Here is a 20,384-nt window from a genome sequence, read left to right on the forward strand (position 1 = left end):
CTTCGCTAGTATCCTGACCCTAGGAAGATGGGACCCTGGCTGCAAAGCTATATGCGATAGGTAATTTGTTCACTCTAGACAACAAATACATATTGACATTGACACAGAGATCAATGGAAACACATTCTAACTCCTCAGGAGAGGACACTAAATTGACCAAACTTAGTCCCCATTATGGAATAATACTCTGAGTGCTTCAGACACCAGGAGCTGGGGCTAGGTGACAATATACAGTCACCATTTAGAGTTGGCATTCAGGGGTGATCTGCTTTGGTGCTCTCTAGTGACTTTTTTTTTCTAAATTCATTCATCATGAAGACCCAGAATTAATACTGCTACATAAGTCACAGTAGACAGAGGCTTAAGCCAGTTGTAGTACTCTGTGGCTCTCATGGCATGTAAGACAGTGTACAGTTTCAGGACTAGGATGGATTGCTTTCTCACCCCTATTAAAAGTACAAGTATAACTATTGAACAAAATGCTTCAATGCCCCATAGATGCACAGGGGTCCTGAGTCTAACTATGTAGTAAGCAGAGGGCTAAAACTTAAATGTTAGTTCTTATTTAACTTTTTAAAGATTATCCTGATCTTCTGGCAAAGAAAACTAAGCTCAGCATGATTCAGCCAAATAGAGATATCTTGGTGAAGAGAATTCTATTTGTATCTGAGTAAATATCCTTTATCCTTCAAGGTGCACAAACCAACACACACACACACACACACACACACACACACACATCAATCCAGTAGTCAAAAAAAAACCCCATACACACTCAACATTTCATGTTTAAGTACCACAGGTTCAGAAATTACTCATGACATTCAAAGAATCTTCCCCCCCCACACACACACATATCAATACAGTAGTCAAAAAACATATACACTTTTCACATTTCCTGTTGGTCCAGTGCCACTAAAATAGGTTTAGAAATTACTCATGACACCCCAAGACCTCATTCACACACACACACACACACACACACACACACACATACACGCACACACACAGCTACAATGGAAAAAAGTAGGTATGTAAGACAATGTTTACTGATATAGCCCAATCTAGATAAACAAAACATACTTTTTTAAAACTCTTGAGATAAATGATCCAATTAGCCGATCCCATATTGAATGGTATTCTTCACTTCATTTTCATAACCTTTGATTTTTGCTTGGCTTTGGCTGCCAAGTGTATCATTTACTCAGGGTACACACAGACACAATGTACACATTGCTGTGATGGTGGTGACTAAGCAGGGAACACACACAACCAGGTCTGTGAACGTGCCTGCTTCTGTAAATCTTGAGGCTATTTACTGTCACACAGGAAGCTAAACCTCTTACACTTTTCTGACCATCCAAGAGACAGCAATTACCCCAGATTATCAGACCAACAATGACATGCCGCGTAAAGAGAGACACTGAGCCAACTCCACATCCCAAAGACTGGCATATTCAAGTACACTTAGGACATTAATAGCAATTTACGTGCCATCACTGAGACAAAGCCACAAAGGCTTCGCTGGCAGCCTCTTATTTTGAAGCCTATTATTTGTGGGAGTTACAGGCTATAATCACAACAGAAACTTTCAAAACCCTTATCTTCTGTGACGCACCAAATCTATTTCAGAGCCGTAATTGCTATGTCACTGGAGAGGCTGCTGCTTAATGCACTCAAATGCCATTTAGTGTTTGCAGGGTCATTACAGCTAACAGAGGGGTGGGGGCGGGATATAGTTGGAAGCCGAGAGGGAAGAAGCAGGCAGACAGTGTGGAGGGACATTAGGCACTATTGTGCCCAATGCACTTACAGTGGATGTTGTTGTCGTTATAAGAAAATTCTGTTTACTGTTGAAATGAGAACAAGGGCTTGAAATAATCTGTGAACTCAACAATTTCACATTCAGGAGCTTTACTCGGTAGATAGTCCATAGATAGCATAGGTACCTACTTGTCCTCTGAGGTCCGCATCTAAGCATAAAATGGTTGAGCTTCTTAAATCACGTCCCACCCAACCCCCTTTAGTTAATTACAGCAATTTTTGCAGTGGAAATTGTCCAGCTGTCCTGATGGATGAGAACTCTGCCTTGGCCTTTCTAGATGCTGTACTATGAAAAGAGAAGGCAAGCTGTCTGAGTTCAGGAGTCTAGAAAAGTGTGCTGCTTACTGATGGTCAAAGAACACATATGGTGTCTGATCTAGAAACTGACATAAGAAAAGCAACAAGTCTCTCAAGGGAGACCTTCCTTGACCTAAGTCTAGCAAAGGTCATAATAAAAAGGGACTTTAAACATATGCAGCTTCTATTTCTTCAACTGGGCTATGAACTGGGCAAGGAGAGATGTAACTTACTTGACTTAGTCAAATAGGTATAGGGTATATCTTCAAAGAAATATCTTTGAAGATATTTAATCTATATTTAATAACTTATCTTTAGGTTCTTTTGGATAATTTTTACGTTCGATCTTACAATACTGAATTGATTTTTTAAATAGATCAGAAATACGGAAGATGTCAAGTTTCCCCAGACTGTTGGGAGGCCAGTGTTCAACCCAGCTTTTCCCTCTCAAGATCCCAAAGAGATAGTAAAAGACATAAGGTCTCATTCTGAACTTGTCTCCTTCATTTGGAAACATAACTGTCCTTGAAGTATTAGCTAAGTTCAGAAGTTAATATCTGTATAGTACAAAAGTCCTTTGAAGTTAGTGAGGGAACATTTCAAGAACACATAAGAGGCCAGTAAACATGAAAAAAAAATCCAACTTCACCACTAATAAAAAAGTACAAATGAAAGCAAAACAGCTCACAAAATCTGAAAAGATGCTGGGCATTATTGTTGAGGGTGTGGGGGAAATTCTAGTTATAAACTTCTAGTAGGAACTACAACATAATAGAACTTTCCAGAATACAAGTTTACAATACATTATTACAAAGACCTTAGACATCTTCTTATCCTTTGATGTCACCATTTTTTTTTCTAGAAATTTATCCAAGGAAATAACAGAAAACATGTGCTGTATTTTCTAAACCAGGAAGTCTACTGCTGCGTTATTAATGATACAAAACAATTGTGGATCTGCCCTATCACATGTTCCTACGCAACTATTTAAAGTTATGTTTGAGAAGAATGTTTAATAATATGGAAAAGTATTCATAACATATTTTTGGGAAAATAAGTAGGTTACAAAATGACAGGTAACTCTTGTACACCCACATAAAAACATACACACAAAGTGCTGGAAGCCCAAGTGCTGAAAGTAAGTGGTAATTTTATTCTGGGTTATTTTTTGTTTTCTCTAATTTTCGGCACTAACTATTCATTTGTATTCAGAAAAAAAAGAAGAAAAGAAGAAAGTACATTCAAGATTTAAACAAAGCATATAAAGAAAAATCTACACCCCCAATAGATCTCTGGTGTGTGGCCAACTTTGAAAGCTAGGGGATGAGAAGAAAGTGGCACAGATTGTGACCAACCTGGGAGAGGGCTGAGTGAACGGGAGTCTGGCTTCCAAGGAGAGTGTTACCAAGTCACTTCTGAGTCCTTTTAAAAATAAACACTCACCTATGAAAACTTATACTGGTTTCTATCCCTTTCAACGCAAAGTAACCTCAAACACAGAAATCCACAAAGACAGAATGGCAGCCTACTTAGAGAAGAGGCACCAGGACTCTTTTTATCTTTTCAGCCATCATGCCCACTCAACATAAAAACTGTTTAGTGAGAGACCATAGGAGTATGTCTGCTGAATGAATGAATGAATGAATGGGTGAAGGGGTGAATACTAGATCAAAGTTAAACCACAGTGACATCACCTCCTGCACAGGGAAGATGGGGAAAGGGAAGTGGCATGTAGAGATATAATTATAGGAACAAGTAAGAAGTCAAAGATGGCAAATCTAAAATAAATAGAAAAGGTTCAAAGGGACAAGGCCTTTCTCAGGTAGCTTTGGTAGGAAAACATTCTAGACTACACAAATGAATGTCTGTATAGGTTTCAGGCAGGAAAAAAAGATACAGTCTCAACAATCAGATTCCAGGTGACCACTTCTACAAAAACCAAACCAAACCAAACAAAACCCAACCCAACTCAACCCAACCTAACCCAACCCAACCCTACAATAACACCAACAATACAATCCCACAGGGATAGCAACTTCATCTATGCCTGTGATTCTCAACCTGTGGGTTGCAACCCCCTTGGGGTCCTATATCATAAGATCCTGCTTATCAGATATTTACGTTATAATTCATAACAGTAGTAAAATTACAATTATGAGGTAGAAACAAAATAATTTTATGGTTGGGGGACACCACAACATGAGGTGTTAAAGGGTAGCAGCATTAGGAAAGTTGAGAACCACTGATCTAGCTTCATTTTAAAGAAGCATTCGTTGAATGCTAAGTATCAGCCTTGACCTGGAATACTTTGTTTTGGACATAAGAAAAATGATGCTATTTCAGAAATCCATGGTCCAGAGAGAAGACAGGTACAGAGCAGCAAAGGACTCCATTCCAACTTTAGGATGCCTTAGAGCACATCCAAGAAGCCTGAACCGAGTTCTGAAACTGGACCCCATCACAGACTTGTCAGTTGTCACAAGGTCTAAGTAGTATTGGGAGTTTTCACCACTGAGGATGGCTTCTAGAAAAGAATCACCTTACTGAGGCCAGTAAAAGAATTGATATACATAGCCTCAGACACTTCAGGAGAGAAAGAGAAAGAAAATGCTGGGTAAGGTAGCCATGAAAATTTAACAAAACATTAAATAATGGGAACTTGTCACCTGTGGGTCCATCTTGCTAGCTTTCACAACGTTTCTTGTGAATTATTCTGATGCACAGCTATTTTGCTTCCAAGTTTTTAAGTATTGGCATTTTAAAAGTACACACGAATTAAGTAACTTAAGGCATATAAAGTGCCTCACATCAAAAAGCAAGGCAGTGTTAGCGATTAATACAATTATAAGTGCCAATTTAGCTTGTTAATTTTCTATCGTTATTGTTTTTTAATTGTCCGTTAATTTACTATTTTATATGATTTCTTTATTTTTATTACTACTTGGTCTGATGTTTGGAACCTTTGTGTCCCTGCTGATGGTGTTTATCTAACCACCCATCCTGGTTGATTTGCTTTTACTGTCCCCCTTTAGTACTTGTGTATCTCAATTGTTTTTAACCCTCATTTTGTATTCCAAATACAGTTTTATCACTCTCCTGCCAATTTTGTCCCGCTGTCACTTTACAAGTGGATAGCATATTTCATACTTCTGCTTCTTATTGTCTCGTGCTTTAAGAAAAATTTCAACTTTTGCCCTATATTTTTCCCTATTTATCTTTCTTAACTGTACTCAGATGATATCATATTCATATCCCTGTGCACTTACTCTTTCTAACTTACTTTCTAAGTGTTATGTGAACAAGGAGGAAGGAAACTTGATGAAGGTCCCGGGCCACCAAGGTGAGGGGACTTTCTTACCCTTTGATGCTGTTTCAGTTTCTTCCCGGTGGACCTTTCAGCTCCTAACAGCATTATTTAACATGCAAAAGATATTAAAATATTCACAGGCAAAAGCCACTCCCCCTTTCTCCCCTTTTTCTGCCCTCCAGATTAGAAAAATAAGCAATAGCCACAAAGCTACTTCTAACTGATATGAGTACCCCATATGATAGACACAAGTTTTCCCTTCTGTTACAATGAACCAGCCAATCTCCACAGAGACGATTGGTATATGATCTCTTATCACTTCTAGATTTCATGGGGCCTTTGGGTAAAAAATCATGACCAAGGTAAAGGGTAGGCATATGTGGGATAGGACTGTTCTTAAAAATTGTCCAGGTTTAATTTTGATGACAGAATTGACAAAATGTAAGCCTTCACAGAGGATATACAACTGAAGAGGGATTCAGTTCTTAGAGTCCTTTCTCATACCCTTTAAGTTCCATAATATGCATCACAGGGCAACTAACAGATGCTCATAGTGCAAGGATCCTGGCAACTCCCAACATTTAAACAGCTTAAGGACTATGACTACTGGGTCCACAACTGGCTCTGCCACTTACATGTTAGCTGATCTTGGGTGAAATAAGTAATCGTTCTGGCTTCACTTGACAAACTCTAGTAGGATCTCAATAAATATTATGAGCTAGTGCTCCCAGCATAATCGGTGGAGACACAGCTTAGTGCTAGAACTGTAGACACAAAGTGAGGTAGTGAGGCATGTCTGGTATCCTTTTCCCCATCCGGAAGATGCACAGGGCCTTCAAACTTGTGGGAGATCTTTCCAGAATGTCTGAGCTGTTGACAGAAGGACTGATGCTTCCTGTGTCAGAGCATCATTCCCTGGCAGTGTCCCTTTGGTGGAAGCTCAGTAAAGACCATGCAAGTGCTCACTATGAAAATGTTTGTGTGAGCTTGGGGAGGCAAGAAAGACAGACGGGACTTGCAGCTCAAGGACACTGGATTAAAAGGGGGAAAAATGACAAAAGAAGAAAGGGGAGGCTTTAATATCCTACACACGAGGGAGTCACTCTGAAGTTTCTGTTTATACATATTTCAAAAGCTTTTCATGTGAAAGGGGAGTTTATAATTCCCTTTAAAAGAAAGCATACCAGATTAAAAGCAATGGCAAATATAGAATAAACAACTTTACTTGACTTTAAATCACTTTTCTAGCACTCCTTCGCTCCAAGACAGTATGGGAGTGAGGTCAGCTGGGGAAGGGGTAGGAGTGGAACCTTAGACTTCCTGTAAAAGTCCAGATTGTTCTGTGCATACCTATGGGCTTTACCCTTCTTCCTCTATCTTCTCTCGTTTGTCTTTATAAACTATGAGACCAGGACAGCCGTACGGCACAGAAACCAAACCACAAGTGTACTGTACCCACCAAAATGCCAAGAACGGACGTCCACAATTTGCACATTAAGTTGTAGAAAACTTGGCCTCAGAAGTGAATACAGTACGTGTAAACACTAATTCTGGTCAATGACACACAAACAACAGCAATATTTACATAAGGTAAGGTGTACTATTTTCTGCATTGCAGTGTGGAATGTTCCATGAACTGATGAATGTTTGAAGGGTGCACATATGTGTGCATGATGACATTGGTAAAATGGCAGACTCTAGCCAGTGCATACAATGGTTGCACTGTACAAAATCATGTGTGTGAGTGTTCGTGTGTGCACATGCATGAGACACAAGTGGAGGTCAAGACAAACTCAGGTGTCAATCCGCATGCTTACATGCTAACTTACATGCTTTGTTTGAGACAATCAGTCCTTCACTAATCTGGGATTTTGCTACTTTGGCTAGATATTTTTGGCCTAAGCACTTCCAGGGATCCACCAGTCTCTGCCTCCCACCCCAGCCTGCCAGCTCCAGGACTACAGGAGTATACAACCATGCTGGCTTCTCACATAGATTCTGGGGAATTGAACCAAGATTCTCATGTTTGTAAGGGTAACTGAGCTATCTTTCCAGGCCCTCACACTATTAAATTCTTTCTTTTTGGTGAGGGTATATCTGCCAATGCTTAAAGAAAATTCTTGGAAAATTAAAGAATTTTGTGAAGAAACCAATATTAATTCCTTCTTTTAGGGAAGTCCTAATGATAGGAAGGATTTCAAGACTTGATGTCCTCAAGCTGACTTTCACAAGCTTAGAACTTACAAGGGGATCTAGTGAAATCTTAGAAAGCCATTTAACAAGTCTGGATAGGACCCAAAGTTCTTCATTGCTCACTGGCTCCCATGTGATACTGCTGAGGTGCCAGCTGCACTTTGCACAGACTAACAGGGCAGGAAGGGGGCAGCAAGGCAGAGGCTGTGAGAAAGGATTGCAAAGGTCACCAGAGGGGACTGAAATAGAACCTGCACTTTGTAGAACCGTGGAATGGTTGAGTCTTAGCCAAAGGGTTCAATGTGAACATGACCTGGGTAGGCTAGAAAAATTATAATTAGGGGAATTAAATAGCTGGAAATTACTGCAAGTAGGGACTATAATAAATGTAGGTAATTCTATATTTATATTTAAAATCTTCCTCCATATTATTTCCTTGCTTAAAGCATATTCTTATGCTAATGTGTATTGACTTCCTATACATGGCTAATTTTAAGTAAGGGTTCTATTTATTTTAGACTAGCAAAAAGTATTGTTTTCTGTATTTTTTTTAAGGGTATTTATCCTTCTTTCTCAGTGTGGTGATGCCTCTCACACTACTGCATGACTTTGGGTGTCTGTCTAATGATTGGCAGAACATGTAAGTCTCAATGCTCAAGATAGAAGCCAGTACTTTCAAGTGGCTATTTTTAAATTAATTGAAATTAGGTAAAATTAAAAACCCATGTTTAATAACACTAGTCATATTAAGTACTATATAGTTATGTATTAACTTACTAAACAAGATTAAAATAGACTATTCTTACCAAGACAAAATCCCATTGCTGTAGTCACTTGTAATAAATATAAAAGAATATATAGCAAAGGCCAGTCATATTTATAAGCAATTCAAATATGTTAGACGGTTGGACTACATATATAAATGCCCCTTTTGACATTTAGTTCCAAGATGCCTTTAAGATAATGTATTATATTGATTGCATTAGGTGGTATAGCTCTCTGTCCAAGAACCAGATGACTAAGGCAGATAATTTCCACCCCTTTTAGCTTCTGGTAATGTTATGGATTGCCAGAGCTATGTCCTATTAATACTTCTGTTACTGATATGGGATATTAGACGGTTCTCAATAAATATTTGTTGAATGAGTCATTTCATTTGCTTATCCATGGTGTAAAACTGAAGCAGATTTAGATATGAAGATTTCTAAATATTTAATATTTAGAGATCTGGGAAAAGAATTTTCTTAGACTAAAATACAGTCAGAGAAGCAGAAACTCCAAAAACTTACCCACTTTTACTTTTGTAGAGGAACAGTGGGATTTTTTTTTAAAGAAGAAGAACAACAACAATAGCAATAACAACAAAATAATAGTCTACATAAGACAAGCTTGTCTCCGAACATGGACTTTTTCAGAAAACAAGAGTAGTTCAGGCTAGACCTTGGAGAAAGTGGTCCTCTTCAGAAACCTTTGTTGTTTCACATAGTAGGGCCCTGTTTAACTTAATATGCTAAATGTTTCCTGAAGTCTATGGGGACATGCCCCTTTTGGAGCAACCACAAAAGTGAATTTCCCTTTTGACGTTGTGGTTTCTCCTGACAGCATAGAAGGCAGGAGCCACATGAGTCTGGAATAATTTCTCAGAACCTGAGGGTGGGCCAAGCTGGACAGGATGGTAGAAACACCAATTTCGATGAAAAGGCAATAGAGGACATTGGTCATTTCCCAGCCTGAAATTTTCCCAGCAGTACAATTTCTCTTTTTTTTGTGTGTATTTGAGCATCTCTCCTCACGCTATATTAATTTTGGGGGTTCATAAGTATAACATTATAGTGGACAATGGCTTATATAGCATTCAGCTCAATTGTCCTTTCTGGAATTTGGGGAGCTGAATCCTCTCAAAGGAAAATAATCTGTCCATAGTACATGGGCAGAACTGAGATACATATCATGCATATGCACATACAGTATGGATGTAGTGCTCTTAGAATGTAAGCATCACTAGTCTGAAAGTCAACTAAGTTCACTGTGAATCTACAAAGAGATAAAGAGCATGCAGAAAAAGATGGTTGCTGTTGCACTGAAGCCCAAAGTACGGATGCCTCGGAGGTGGGAAGTACGCTCTTCTAAAGATATTATTGGTTGTTCCTGAGTTGATTGACATCAGAGGGTTTTGTTTTGGTTTTGGTTCTTGGTTTTTTAAATATGTATGTGTGTTTTGCTTGCATGTATGTTTATGCACCATGTGTTTGCCTGATGCTGGTAGAGGCCAGAAGAGGGGATTCCCTGGGAGTAGGATTAGATAGTTGTAAGAAACAATTCTGGGTCCTCTGGACCAGCATCCAATGCTCCTAACTGCAGAGCCATCTCTCTAGTGCCATCATCAGAGGTTCTGATTATTTCAGGTCCAGGGCTTTTGTAACTTGACCTATATGTGACATATGTCACATATGTACATTCCCCAAAGATAAAAGGGCTTAAGATTATTGAATGGATGAGTGTCCAGGCCAATGAAAAGGAATGAACAAGTCAGTGAATGATCTGGCCATACTTGCTTCCAGAGCATTTAAGCTGGCAGCTAGGAGAAGTGATGGATGTATATAACATTAAAACACTGTGATTTCTTCTTTTGATTATTAACAACTATGAGCTGAAAAAAAAACCCTCTGTTTTTAAAATGTCTCTTATGCAGGAGTAGACACAGTATTAACTTTTAAAGGTCTTCTGATGTAGGCAAACAGTTCTGTCATGAAGGAAACTCATCAGAGTACAGCCATGCATGTGTGGACCTCCCCATTTTTCTCAGCCCATTCACATCACCTGCCTGGGGCTCTGCCCTCATCCTTGGTCACAGGACCTGAATGTCATCTGATGGCAGCAAACTGAAAGCACAGTTGGACAAATCTTAACCCTTTCAAAAGTCACATTCAAATTTAATTTACAAGAGAATTAAGCTTGGCCAGACTAAAACGAGTTGTTAACATTCAACTTGCATATGCATTTAATGGTTACCCTCCCTCCAGCCCTACAACTTCATACAGGGCAACACCATCTTAATACACACAATTAAAAGGTCTCTCAGAAGCAGCTAAGAAAAGTAAAGCTGTGGGATGTAGCTGAGTATTGCTAGATAAACCTTGTGATATCTACGTGCTTGACACATGTTTACTGAAATGGTAGGATATTTCTGTCCTAATGATTTACAGTCTATTTATTTACTTAAGTAATGTTCAGTTTTTTCCTTCTCCACCTAACATGAGAAAAAAGAAAAGAAAACCCAAACAAAACACCTGCAGTACAATTTTTCAAGATAAAAGCCTCGTCTCTTCTATTTTTCTATTTCTATAATGATCACAAACCAAAAATTAATGCATTTTTCCCTTGATGACTGGATGTCATTGGCACGCTGCCTCCACAGAGATAATACTAACACTCACACTTTCACTAAAACCTTTGAGTAAGCAAAATCTACAGATGGATTGACATTCCAGGCTGGCTGCAGCAAATTCACTCCCTTAACTCACATTTCAAAACAGTTTAAAATAAATAATCTCACCCTACAGAGTAATGGTTCTGTTTTTACAAATCTCTAACTCCAAAGGGAGGGATTTCTTGGAGTCAGACTTCTTCCTCCTGCACATTTGTACTCAAAGATACAACCTGGGGAGATGGCGAGTGGGGAAGGGCCTAAAAAGTTGATCTGGTGCCCCTTTAGCTAAGAAAATCAGCTGTCACTCTGTAGAATTCTACAGTGTGAATTCTGAAAGAGACTTTCATGGAGGTTTGTTGTGATCTGAGATTATAACTTTCCTCCTTGTGGGTTGCTTCCACTTTCCTCCAATCAGAGTGTGCAGGCTCTAGCTCCACAGTGACTGAGGAGCATGTGGAGAAATGACCACCCAACAAATAGGTGCTCTCCCAGGGAGTCCCTAAATAATAAAGGGGCTCTAAGGCTATAACTGACAGGACCTACAAAGATGATGCTTGGCATAATCCCGTACAGCGTTGTCTTACGTGTTGAGTGGACGAGATGCTTGGATTTTATTCTCTTACAAAATATATGCTCCTAAAGATTTAGAGAGCCGCTTGTTTTTAAAGCAGGGTCTTGCTGTGGAGCCCAGGCTCATCTTAACCTTAAAATTTTACCATCTCCCTCCTATGCATGTACTCCTATACCTGGCCTAGAAAGGCCACTCGCAAAAAGATATATTTAAGAACATTTTGGGGTTTAGAACACAGCCTATTTATGGATAAGTGAATCACTTAAAATAATCATAATTACTCAATATCTTACAGCTGATACATTAGACGTGGCCATTAAAAGTGTTTTGAATTTAGTAGTATGTTTTCTTCTCCTGATTGGCATTTTTGCCAAACAAAAGAAATTATACATATATATGTGTTATATGTATCATATATAACATGCATGTACACACACACACACATACACACACATATATATATATGTGACCATACACATATGTAGAGATGAATGGTACAACGGTAATAATATGCTTTGTGAATTTAAGTGCTATAAGAGAAGTTTGTGTGTGAGAAAAATGGAAAGAAAGGATTAATAGGAAGAAAGATGCCAAGCAGGAACTGCACTTGGAACAGCGAATATGATTTGGGACAGGAATGAGATAGTGACGGTAGTGTGGGAATGAAGGGATGCCCATGTAGACGACAGAGAGAAGTGAATGCAGGGATTGGAGAGACATCACCAGGCATTCACATGGTACAAAGACATAGGAAAAGAGGGTTAAAGATGTACCCAAGTAAAGGTCAATGGACCGCATGAATTGGATCCCAGAGTTTAAGGACAGGTAGGTTGGGCCAACAAATATGGAAAATCCTGTATGTGGCCTCAGAGTTCTGGCTGCTTAGGCAGGCAATCAAGACTGCTAATGATTTCTGAGCAAAGAATGGCACTGAAAAACTTCAGTGGGGATGTGCAAGAGAAGAGACGAATTGAAGACAGCAGCAGAGGGAATCTGCTGCAGAACCCTAGTTAATGAACTACTTCCAGAACCAGCACAGTGACAGGGGCGATGGAAAGAAAGACTCTAGTAGTTAAGGCATTCTTCAAGAATGTCTGACTGACAGAGAAATGGAATATTCTCCCTGAGCTACTTAGAATCTCTCTATGTATGTCAAAAATTGTCTGTGGTTATATGAAAACACAAAGTATTTAAAGAAGTGAAGTTTACCATACACAGGGGGTCTTGAGGTCTTACATAACTATGTGTCCATTTCAAATCCATATCTTTGCATCAGAAGAGAGGCCTAGCCTACCCTCAATAGGAAATACCCAATGTGAAAGATGTTCATAAAGAGGAAAAAAAAGACCAAGCCAGAAAGTTATCACTTGAAGAACTTCACACTGTATTTATGTGAAACAACTTATGCTTAGCCAGTCCTTTTCTACCTGCCTCCTCATTGGCCCCAGAGAATGCCTGGGATTATGGAGATAGGCTGTCATCTACCCACCACCTTTATAGGACCTTACTTCTAGAACTTTGTGATCCCATTGCTCTGAGCTTGGCTCAAGGCGAGCAGTCCACACTTTACACGACTTAAAAATAGACACCAGTTGGATAAGATATGGGTGCTGTGGAAACCCAGCCAGGAAGCAGCTGAATAGTGCCCAGAAAATGTCCTCCATCAAATGAGACACTATCCAGATCCCAGCTGGGAGCTCCACTGCTGCTTTGGGTTTAGGGATTGTTTATTTTTGCTTTTTGGCTCAGATCTTTCATTCCTGTCCTTGTCTCTTCTTGTGTCTCCTCCCTTTTTCTCTTGCTCTATCTTGGCAGTTAGAAGTCTAAGCTGTGTATGTCTATGCCCCAGCTTCTAATACCACCATCTAAAAATACATCATGCTACAACAAGCTCCTGTAGGTGGCCCATATAAAAATTGACACCAAAGCAACGTATCATATCACCACTGTCCTTTGATGCACTTAGCCTGTATATTAAAGACTCAGAAATAGAGTTATCACAATTTACAGGGAAAAAATTAATAGACTTTAGTGGCTCAAGTGGCATTTTCCAGTCCCCCTTTTTTTGGGTGCTAAGATTATGTAATCAGACATAATTGTCTGTACATGTTTGTTATACTATTTCTGATATTATATATCAGAAATGATTTCCAGCCCACCAGATGATGGCAGAAGGGTCAATACTGGACGTCTCCCCCCACCCTGCCCCCATCCAGCACTGTTTACTACAGTGCTGCAGTTAGGAATTAAAAATATGCCAAATAAGAAACTGTCAGACCCACTTTGTACTGAGTCATAAGAACTTCCTTCAGTTTTTTTGCATACATCTGCATTTTTTGTTCCCACTTCTGATACATTCTTCATATTCTTTTCTTTTTATTTAATGTACAAAATCATTTCTGGAAAAGTCTAGTCTGTCATAAATGCTCAGCGATGCACAGATGCATGTGCACTCAACTCTCCGGCCAGCCAGCTCCTTCCTTCACTTGGACTCTTCGAGAATGCATGTACCACATGGAGCCTTGTGTTCTCCTAAGCAGGCTGCGCAGCAAGCCCAACACTAACGCAATGATAACTATGATGACTGTAATCATAGGCACAATATGGAGACAATCCCCTCTCTGGACTTTTCTAGAAAATAGCATGACTGATGAAAGTATGTTCAATAAGACAGGGTGACCTTGCCTTTCTTCGAAAAGAGAGAATGGTAGTTAAGATATGAACTCAGGAGAGATTCTACCTGAAAATTGGAGAGAAAGAATTCTTAACTGTAAGTAGCAAAAGATGTCACTCCCACAAATTACTACCTAGTGACTGGCTTACTTTTACCATGTCCTTACCAAGGTACTAGCCAAGTCATGGATGAGGCCCTCTAATGATGTGAAACCTCCAGTGCTAGAAAGGCACAAGAAATCAATTTCTCTGATGCCTCATTGAACTCCTCCAGTCTTACTCAGACTGTTCCAGAAGAGGCTGATTCCTCTCTGTGAGGGCCACATCAAAACTGTTACCTTTCACCCACTCTTTCTCCTTTACGAGCTAAGAATTCTTCTTCTTTATGTGTGTGTAGTTTATGTATGTGTTTGTGTGGAATGTGCATGTTGGTATGTGTACAAGTGTGTGTGTATGGTGAGGCCAAAGGTAAAAGTCCAATACCTTCCTCTATTGCTGTTCACTTCATTTCTTAAGACTGAGTTCCTCTCACTGGTTAAAAAGCTCTACAGGCCTCTCTGTCTCTGCTTCCCTAGTGATGAGTTTACAGATATGTGGCCAGATGATATTTTACATGGGCACTATGGGTACAACCTTAGATGCTCATGCTCACATAGCAGGCATGTTCCTGATGGAGCCATCAGCCCTACTGCTCCCTATTTTAAAAAGAATTATTCTTCATCTGATGAAATAGTTATTCTTCTCTTGATTCCTTTCAGATCTGCCATAATTGGGTAGGGCAAGACTCAATGCAGATTTGAAAGGGCCACCTCCCACATCCTCGCAGACATTGTGCTTCAATTAGAATAGACTGAGATCACATTATTAAATCACGACTATATTGCCTTCCTTCCACTCCCTAACTTATTTTAACAACACCAATGGCAACAAACAATAGTACGTCTCTCCATCAACCAACTGAAGCTCCGCTTCCTTCAGCCATTCCAAGCCAGTCATCCCACTGGAGTCTCTTGTGACCTCTAAAAGCCTGGACATCACCCCTGAACTAAAGAAAAACCTCCTTTTCCAGGCTTCCCTCATGTCCCAGCTTGCTGTCATCGCCGCTGAGATAGCAGACGGTTGATCTGAGAAATCAAGTTGGATTGCTGTCCCGAATCTACACTTGGTTCTCCTTGTGTCTGTCTGATCGATTTCACTCTGTGCGACATAGCTTGTCGCTATGAATTTTCATGCTAGTCAGGAGCCCGCCAGCACACCCAAGAACAAACGGAAGATGGTCCATACCCCCTCCCTGTCCTTTAACATACTAGGCCTTGGTGTCAATTTTTAAAAATCATCTATTGACAGATTGGGGAAAGGGTGTTTTATTCATATGGCCATAGACCTGGATGTAATGGATTTGGGCCACTGGTTTTCTTCCCCAGGTGCCCTAGTCCCAGCCTGTGGTGACATTTCCTGCTACTGTTGTACTAGGTGTCACCTGTTTAGCAGCTCCTCTCAGCTGAACGCATGTGGCCGCAGGTGCTATGCAAACACTGATTGTGTGTGACAGCCCTAGACGCCAGCTGCCTGCATGAAGTCTGCCCAATCGCTATGTTCTTTCTTGGGGAGGATGCTGCCGATGGCATGACCGATAAAGAAACAAGAAAGTAGGTGACTGTAAAGCTAAGACAAGTCCTACTAAGTGGCATTCTGGGCCCTGTGGCTTTGAAATAATTGACAGTGATAGAATAGAAACAAAGGGTTGGGGAGCCTTGTTTGCTTACACTGATGCCCTGCGGACTGTACATCTGACTGGCTGCGAGTCCGTCACTGTATCCTCCTGTCTGGCTGATAACATGGCGAAGGGTATCCACCTAGACAGAGGAACAACAACAGAAAGGCAATTAGTCAGAGAGAGAAAGGGATGCGGCACATCATCTTCTTACAGGCTACCGAAGGGACATGCCACACAGTAAAGCAATCATTTTGGAGATGCTCTTCCTGGGGGAGAGTCCATAAGGAGGAGGCTGGGACTCGCCCTGATGCCAGATCCATTGCTACTTCTGAGTTCAATAGAAACAGTACAAGAAACTGGGGTTCCCGAAACTGAAACAGATTGCACAATGCTGTATGAGGTGATGGGGGTGGGGTGGGGGGGGGGTGCTATGGTGCTAGGGGGATGGAGGGAAGAGGACAAAAGTGTCTCCTTCCCCCACTTTTCTTCCTTATAGATTATCCCATGCAACTTGACTCAAGGTTTTTTTTTATTATTTTTATTTTTTTTAGTCTTGGACAGCCATGTCATAGAGAGAGAGGGAACCCGGATAAAGACCCAGCTTTTTTTTTTTTTTTTTAATTTTTTTAAATCAGGATTTCGATGATGGTAAGTCATTTAGTCACATGACCAAAGTCTGCCTGTATTGCCTCAAATCTGTTTCTAGGCAGTGCTTCCTGTGCAAGGGGCTGAGTCACCAGCCAGCTGTCTATCCAGGCATGTTATGTCTTCTGTTCCATGTGTCAGATAGGTAGATGTGACTCCTATCTTCCCGAGTCACTGTGACCCAGAGCATATGACGTCAACCTCTCAGATCACGCTTCATGCTGAGTTAGCAGGACAGCTTCCTGAGGTATCTGTCTTGAAGGAGGATGGTTACACTAAGAAACACGGAGGTTTGGCACATGACTTGATTTTTGGTTCCACATATGGTCTTATCAGAAACTTGAGTCCACTGACCTCAAGGGTGACTAAGTATATATGTTTAGTCAAGCTGGCTTTGGTAATTTTAAAGGTTAAGACGAAAGCAGGAGATATTAACACATCTGGATGACTTATTTATGTTAGTGAATCCTGAAGATGGGAAACCAACAGATGAGGGGGAGACTTGGAAGAGATAACGGGCTGAAATTCCTTTTCCTTTGATGAATAACAGAGACATCAGTTCTATCCGCCTCGAAGGCCTCCTTCACCTCACTCTGTATTTGTTCCTTTCCTACCCTTCTAGTGTGACTGACAAGCAAAGCCAAAGCATGGGCACCATCCCCTATGACAACAGTTGTCTTTGTTCTGTTTTGCTTTATTATGATTTGGTTTGACTACTGCCTGTCTGCCTTTCCCTTCCTTTCTTTTTTTCCTTCTCTCTGCCCAGACAAGAGCAGAAAGCTGAGACAACTAAAGGCTCTTACACTCTACTGAATTCACCTGGTGGCATATTGGCTGAGTCCCTACCTGTGATTGCACGTTGGCTCCAACCTGGGCCCCTTGGTAAGAATCCCCATTGAGTGACTGCACGCTCATGAACAAATCTCCAGAGTTTGACATGTTAAAAGAACTGGAAGAACCTGGAAAGGAAAGAGTGAGGCACCTGAATCACAGAAAGGAAAAGGATCAACCCCGCAACCAACAGCCAAGAAGAGAATGACATGCAAAGCAACGCCCCCAAATCAAATGTAAGACAAAAACAGCATCCACAGAGTCTGGTTAGTAGCATGAAGAACAGAGCAAGCAAGAGGGTGCACACTGTTGCTGTTACATGAAGTGACCCCTCATTCCAAGTTGTCATTAAAGACGGCTTTCGGCTAGTGATTTTAAGCTGAAAGAGGGAAGCTGTATTCTAGTGCCATCTACTTAGTTTTCTTTCATGCCTCTAGTAGTCTAGGGTTGGCCATGAGGCCAAAAGGATGGAGAATATGGTCAACAATATTGGTTGACCAATGAAATTTCTGCCACCACCATAGAGCATCTGGGTACCTTTTCTGGATTCTAAATATGCTTTGCTGAATCCATCTTGCACATCGGGGGCAGTGCACAGGAGAAGAGTGCATAGAGGCAGTGTCTCCTGGGGTATATAAGATACTCTCCATTTCTAGAAATGAGGTAAACTTCTTTGCTATGTGGCAATAGCCCAGGAAACCTCAAAGATTGCAAGACTGTGTGAGAATGGCCTAGTCTTTCTACCAGTTGCCGCAGGAGCACAGAAAGATGAAGCAGAACACTGGGCCAAAATTTTCAAGCATGCATGAAATGCTTCTAGGAATTTGTAAAATCAGCCTCCAGAAGGAGACTTTAGCATGGGCTTTTACCTGCCAGCGATGGAAGTTCCATCTGCTTGGCCTTAGATCCATCCACAGGCTCCCATGAGATGAACCTAGCCCAAGCTTCCCCTGAATACTGGGGCTTATGAAACTAATGAGAGCTCTGAAATCATCGTGCACCTCAGCAGGTAGGAAAGAAAGCTCAGCGTGCAAGGTTTGGTTAAAAACATGACGTTAGCCTGGTAAAGGAGAGACTTCAGGGACCCAGGTCAGTTGCACTCTGTGACTTCTAACCCTGTGCTCTTTCTTGCCCTGAGATTCGTCTGACAGCCACCACCAACAGGGAGTCACCCAGCAATGAGTCATGCCTCCTGTCTGATGCTTTTTGGCTTTTCTCCCAAGACAGGGATCTGAGCTCCACAAGAAAACTGTCTATTCACAGCCAGGAAGAGGAGAAGACCTTTTCTTTTTCCCCAGAGGACAGCCACTTAATAGGCGGTGTGCTCTTTACCTTGCCATGGCACTTGATATATAACTGTCTACTGTGTCATCACATGTCAACTGCAAGAGCCATTTAGAGGAACCAGGTGTTTGTAATCTTGGCAGCAACCCCAAGTTAAGAACTATCTCCATTGTTCTGTGTTCTGGGGAGTTTGCAGCCTCATGCAAGAAGCTGTGTACCTATATTTCTACATAAACTGCTGCTGCTTCTAGCCCTCTTCTCATTCCTGCTTTTCCATGTAAAGGAAGTGCTATCTTTATGGGTTGAGAGGGGACTAAAATATTGACTAACAGACTGCATCTTGTCTGGCACGTAGTTTTCTAAGTAATTTATCTGGAAGGAATTAGACACATTCAACCTTAGCAAAAAACAGGAATAAGATCTCATCATGTACAGTTGATACGCAGTCAGTGGGATGTAGACTTTGGCCTGAACTTTCTTCCATTACTATGGCACTCTATTTACACCCTCACCCCCCAAACTATGGGAGAAGACACAACACGAATTGCAGCTCCCATTCTTGTGCTTGTATAGCCAACCCAGACTTCGATATATGAGTTGTAGCCCACTCAGATCATGTTTGCAGTCACAGACAAAGCCTAAACAATAAAGCCAATGCAATATTCACATCTTGTTCAGCGCGCATCAGAACTTACACAATGGCTGTATTCACATCGTCAGACTGCCTATGCTCCTTGGCCCTAAAGTGCTGAGTCTGAAGCCTAAGTACTTTATTTCTTGCCCATTCTCAGATACCATGTCATAGTCACACATACTGTATGCCTGGCTGAGGGTCTACTGGTAATCATTACCCAAACTGTGCCATGAAAGAAATCCCCAAAGAGCTTTACTAATGCCAAGGAGCATGGCATCCATAGAAGCATGGACACATGGAATGTGCCATCTACAAGATATACACAGCAATTGACACAGATGATTTAAAAAAATATATGTGCATAGATAAATTGTAAATATGTCTGGCTGTGTAATATACACAGGGATAAATATGCGCATACAAATGCACTTCGTGTACAAATGCATTTGTATCAGGGCAGTAATTGCAGAGATAGTTCCTTGCACTCTTGGCTGTACTGTTTCAGCATTTCCTGGTCTCTGTGCAGCCATGTTGTGGCTTCTGACTGTCTGCTGAGAATCGAGAGGCAATGGTGGAGTGGATGGAAGAGTACAGGTGTTCCTAGTACCACAATAAAGTCTATGTAAGCATCAACATGTGTGTGTGTGTGTGTGTGTGTGCGCGCATGCATGTGAGCGCGCACGCATATGTGTGTGTCTTCACCCATCATTGTAGGTTAGAAAGAATGGAGAGCCTTCTGAGCAGTGCGTACATCCCAGACAGAAAGTGAATGTGCTTTCTTGGAAGTGCTATGGAATCCCTAAAGAACAGCTGCATATTAGCCAGGTTGCTGGGACCACCCAGTCACTTTATCTGTAGGGTGCCATGGAGTAATCAGCAGTTACTAGAGGCATACTTCAAGACGTGCTTGGCAGTTGAAAGGTTCTGAATTTGGCTAAGGAATGAAGGCAAGCGCCACCCAGATACTTGGGGTGTGTA

General features: G+C 41.0%; 1 protein-coding gene across 4 annotated transcripts in view; it reads right to left on the reverse strand.

The window, feature by feature from the left end:
* The window catches only part of Pbx1 (PBX homeobox 1), a 305,452-nt gene that overhangs the window by 47,483 nt on the left and 237,585 nt on the right, over positions 1–20,384 (reverse strand). For 2 of the 4 annotated variants that reach the window (XM_028759029.1, XM_028759020.1), the window contains exons 7-8: positions 17,504–17,616; positions 16,062–16,151 (exon numbers count right to left, since the gene is read on the reverse strand). In XM_028759029.1, coding sequence (XP_028614862.1) covers positions 16,062–16,151; positions 17,504–17,616 — 203 coding nt within the window. The remainder of the gene's footprint in view (positions 1–16,061; positions 16,152–17,503; positions 17,617–20,384) is intronic. The other 2 variants (XM_028759040.1, XM_028759037.1) reach the window with 1 other exon arrangement.

Source organism: Grammomys surdaster, unplaced genomic scaffold (assembly GCF_004785775.1).
Source record: "Grammomys surdaster isolate TR1022 unplaced genomic scaffold, NIH_TR_1.0 130, whole genome shotgun sequence".
Classification (NCBI taxonomy): Eukaryota; Metazoa; Chordata; class Mammalia; order Rodentia; family Muridae; genus Grammomys; species Grammomys surdaster.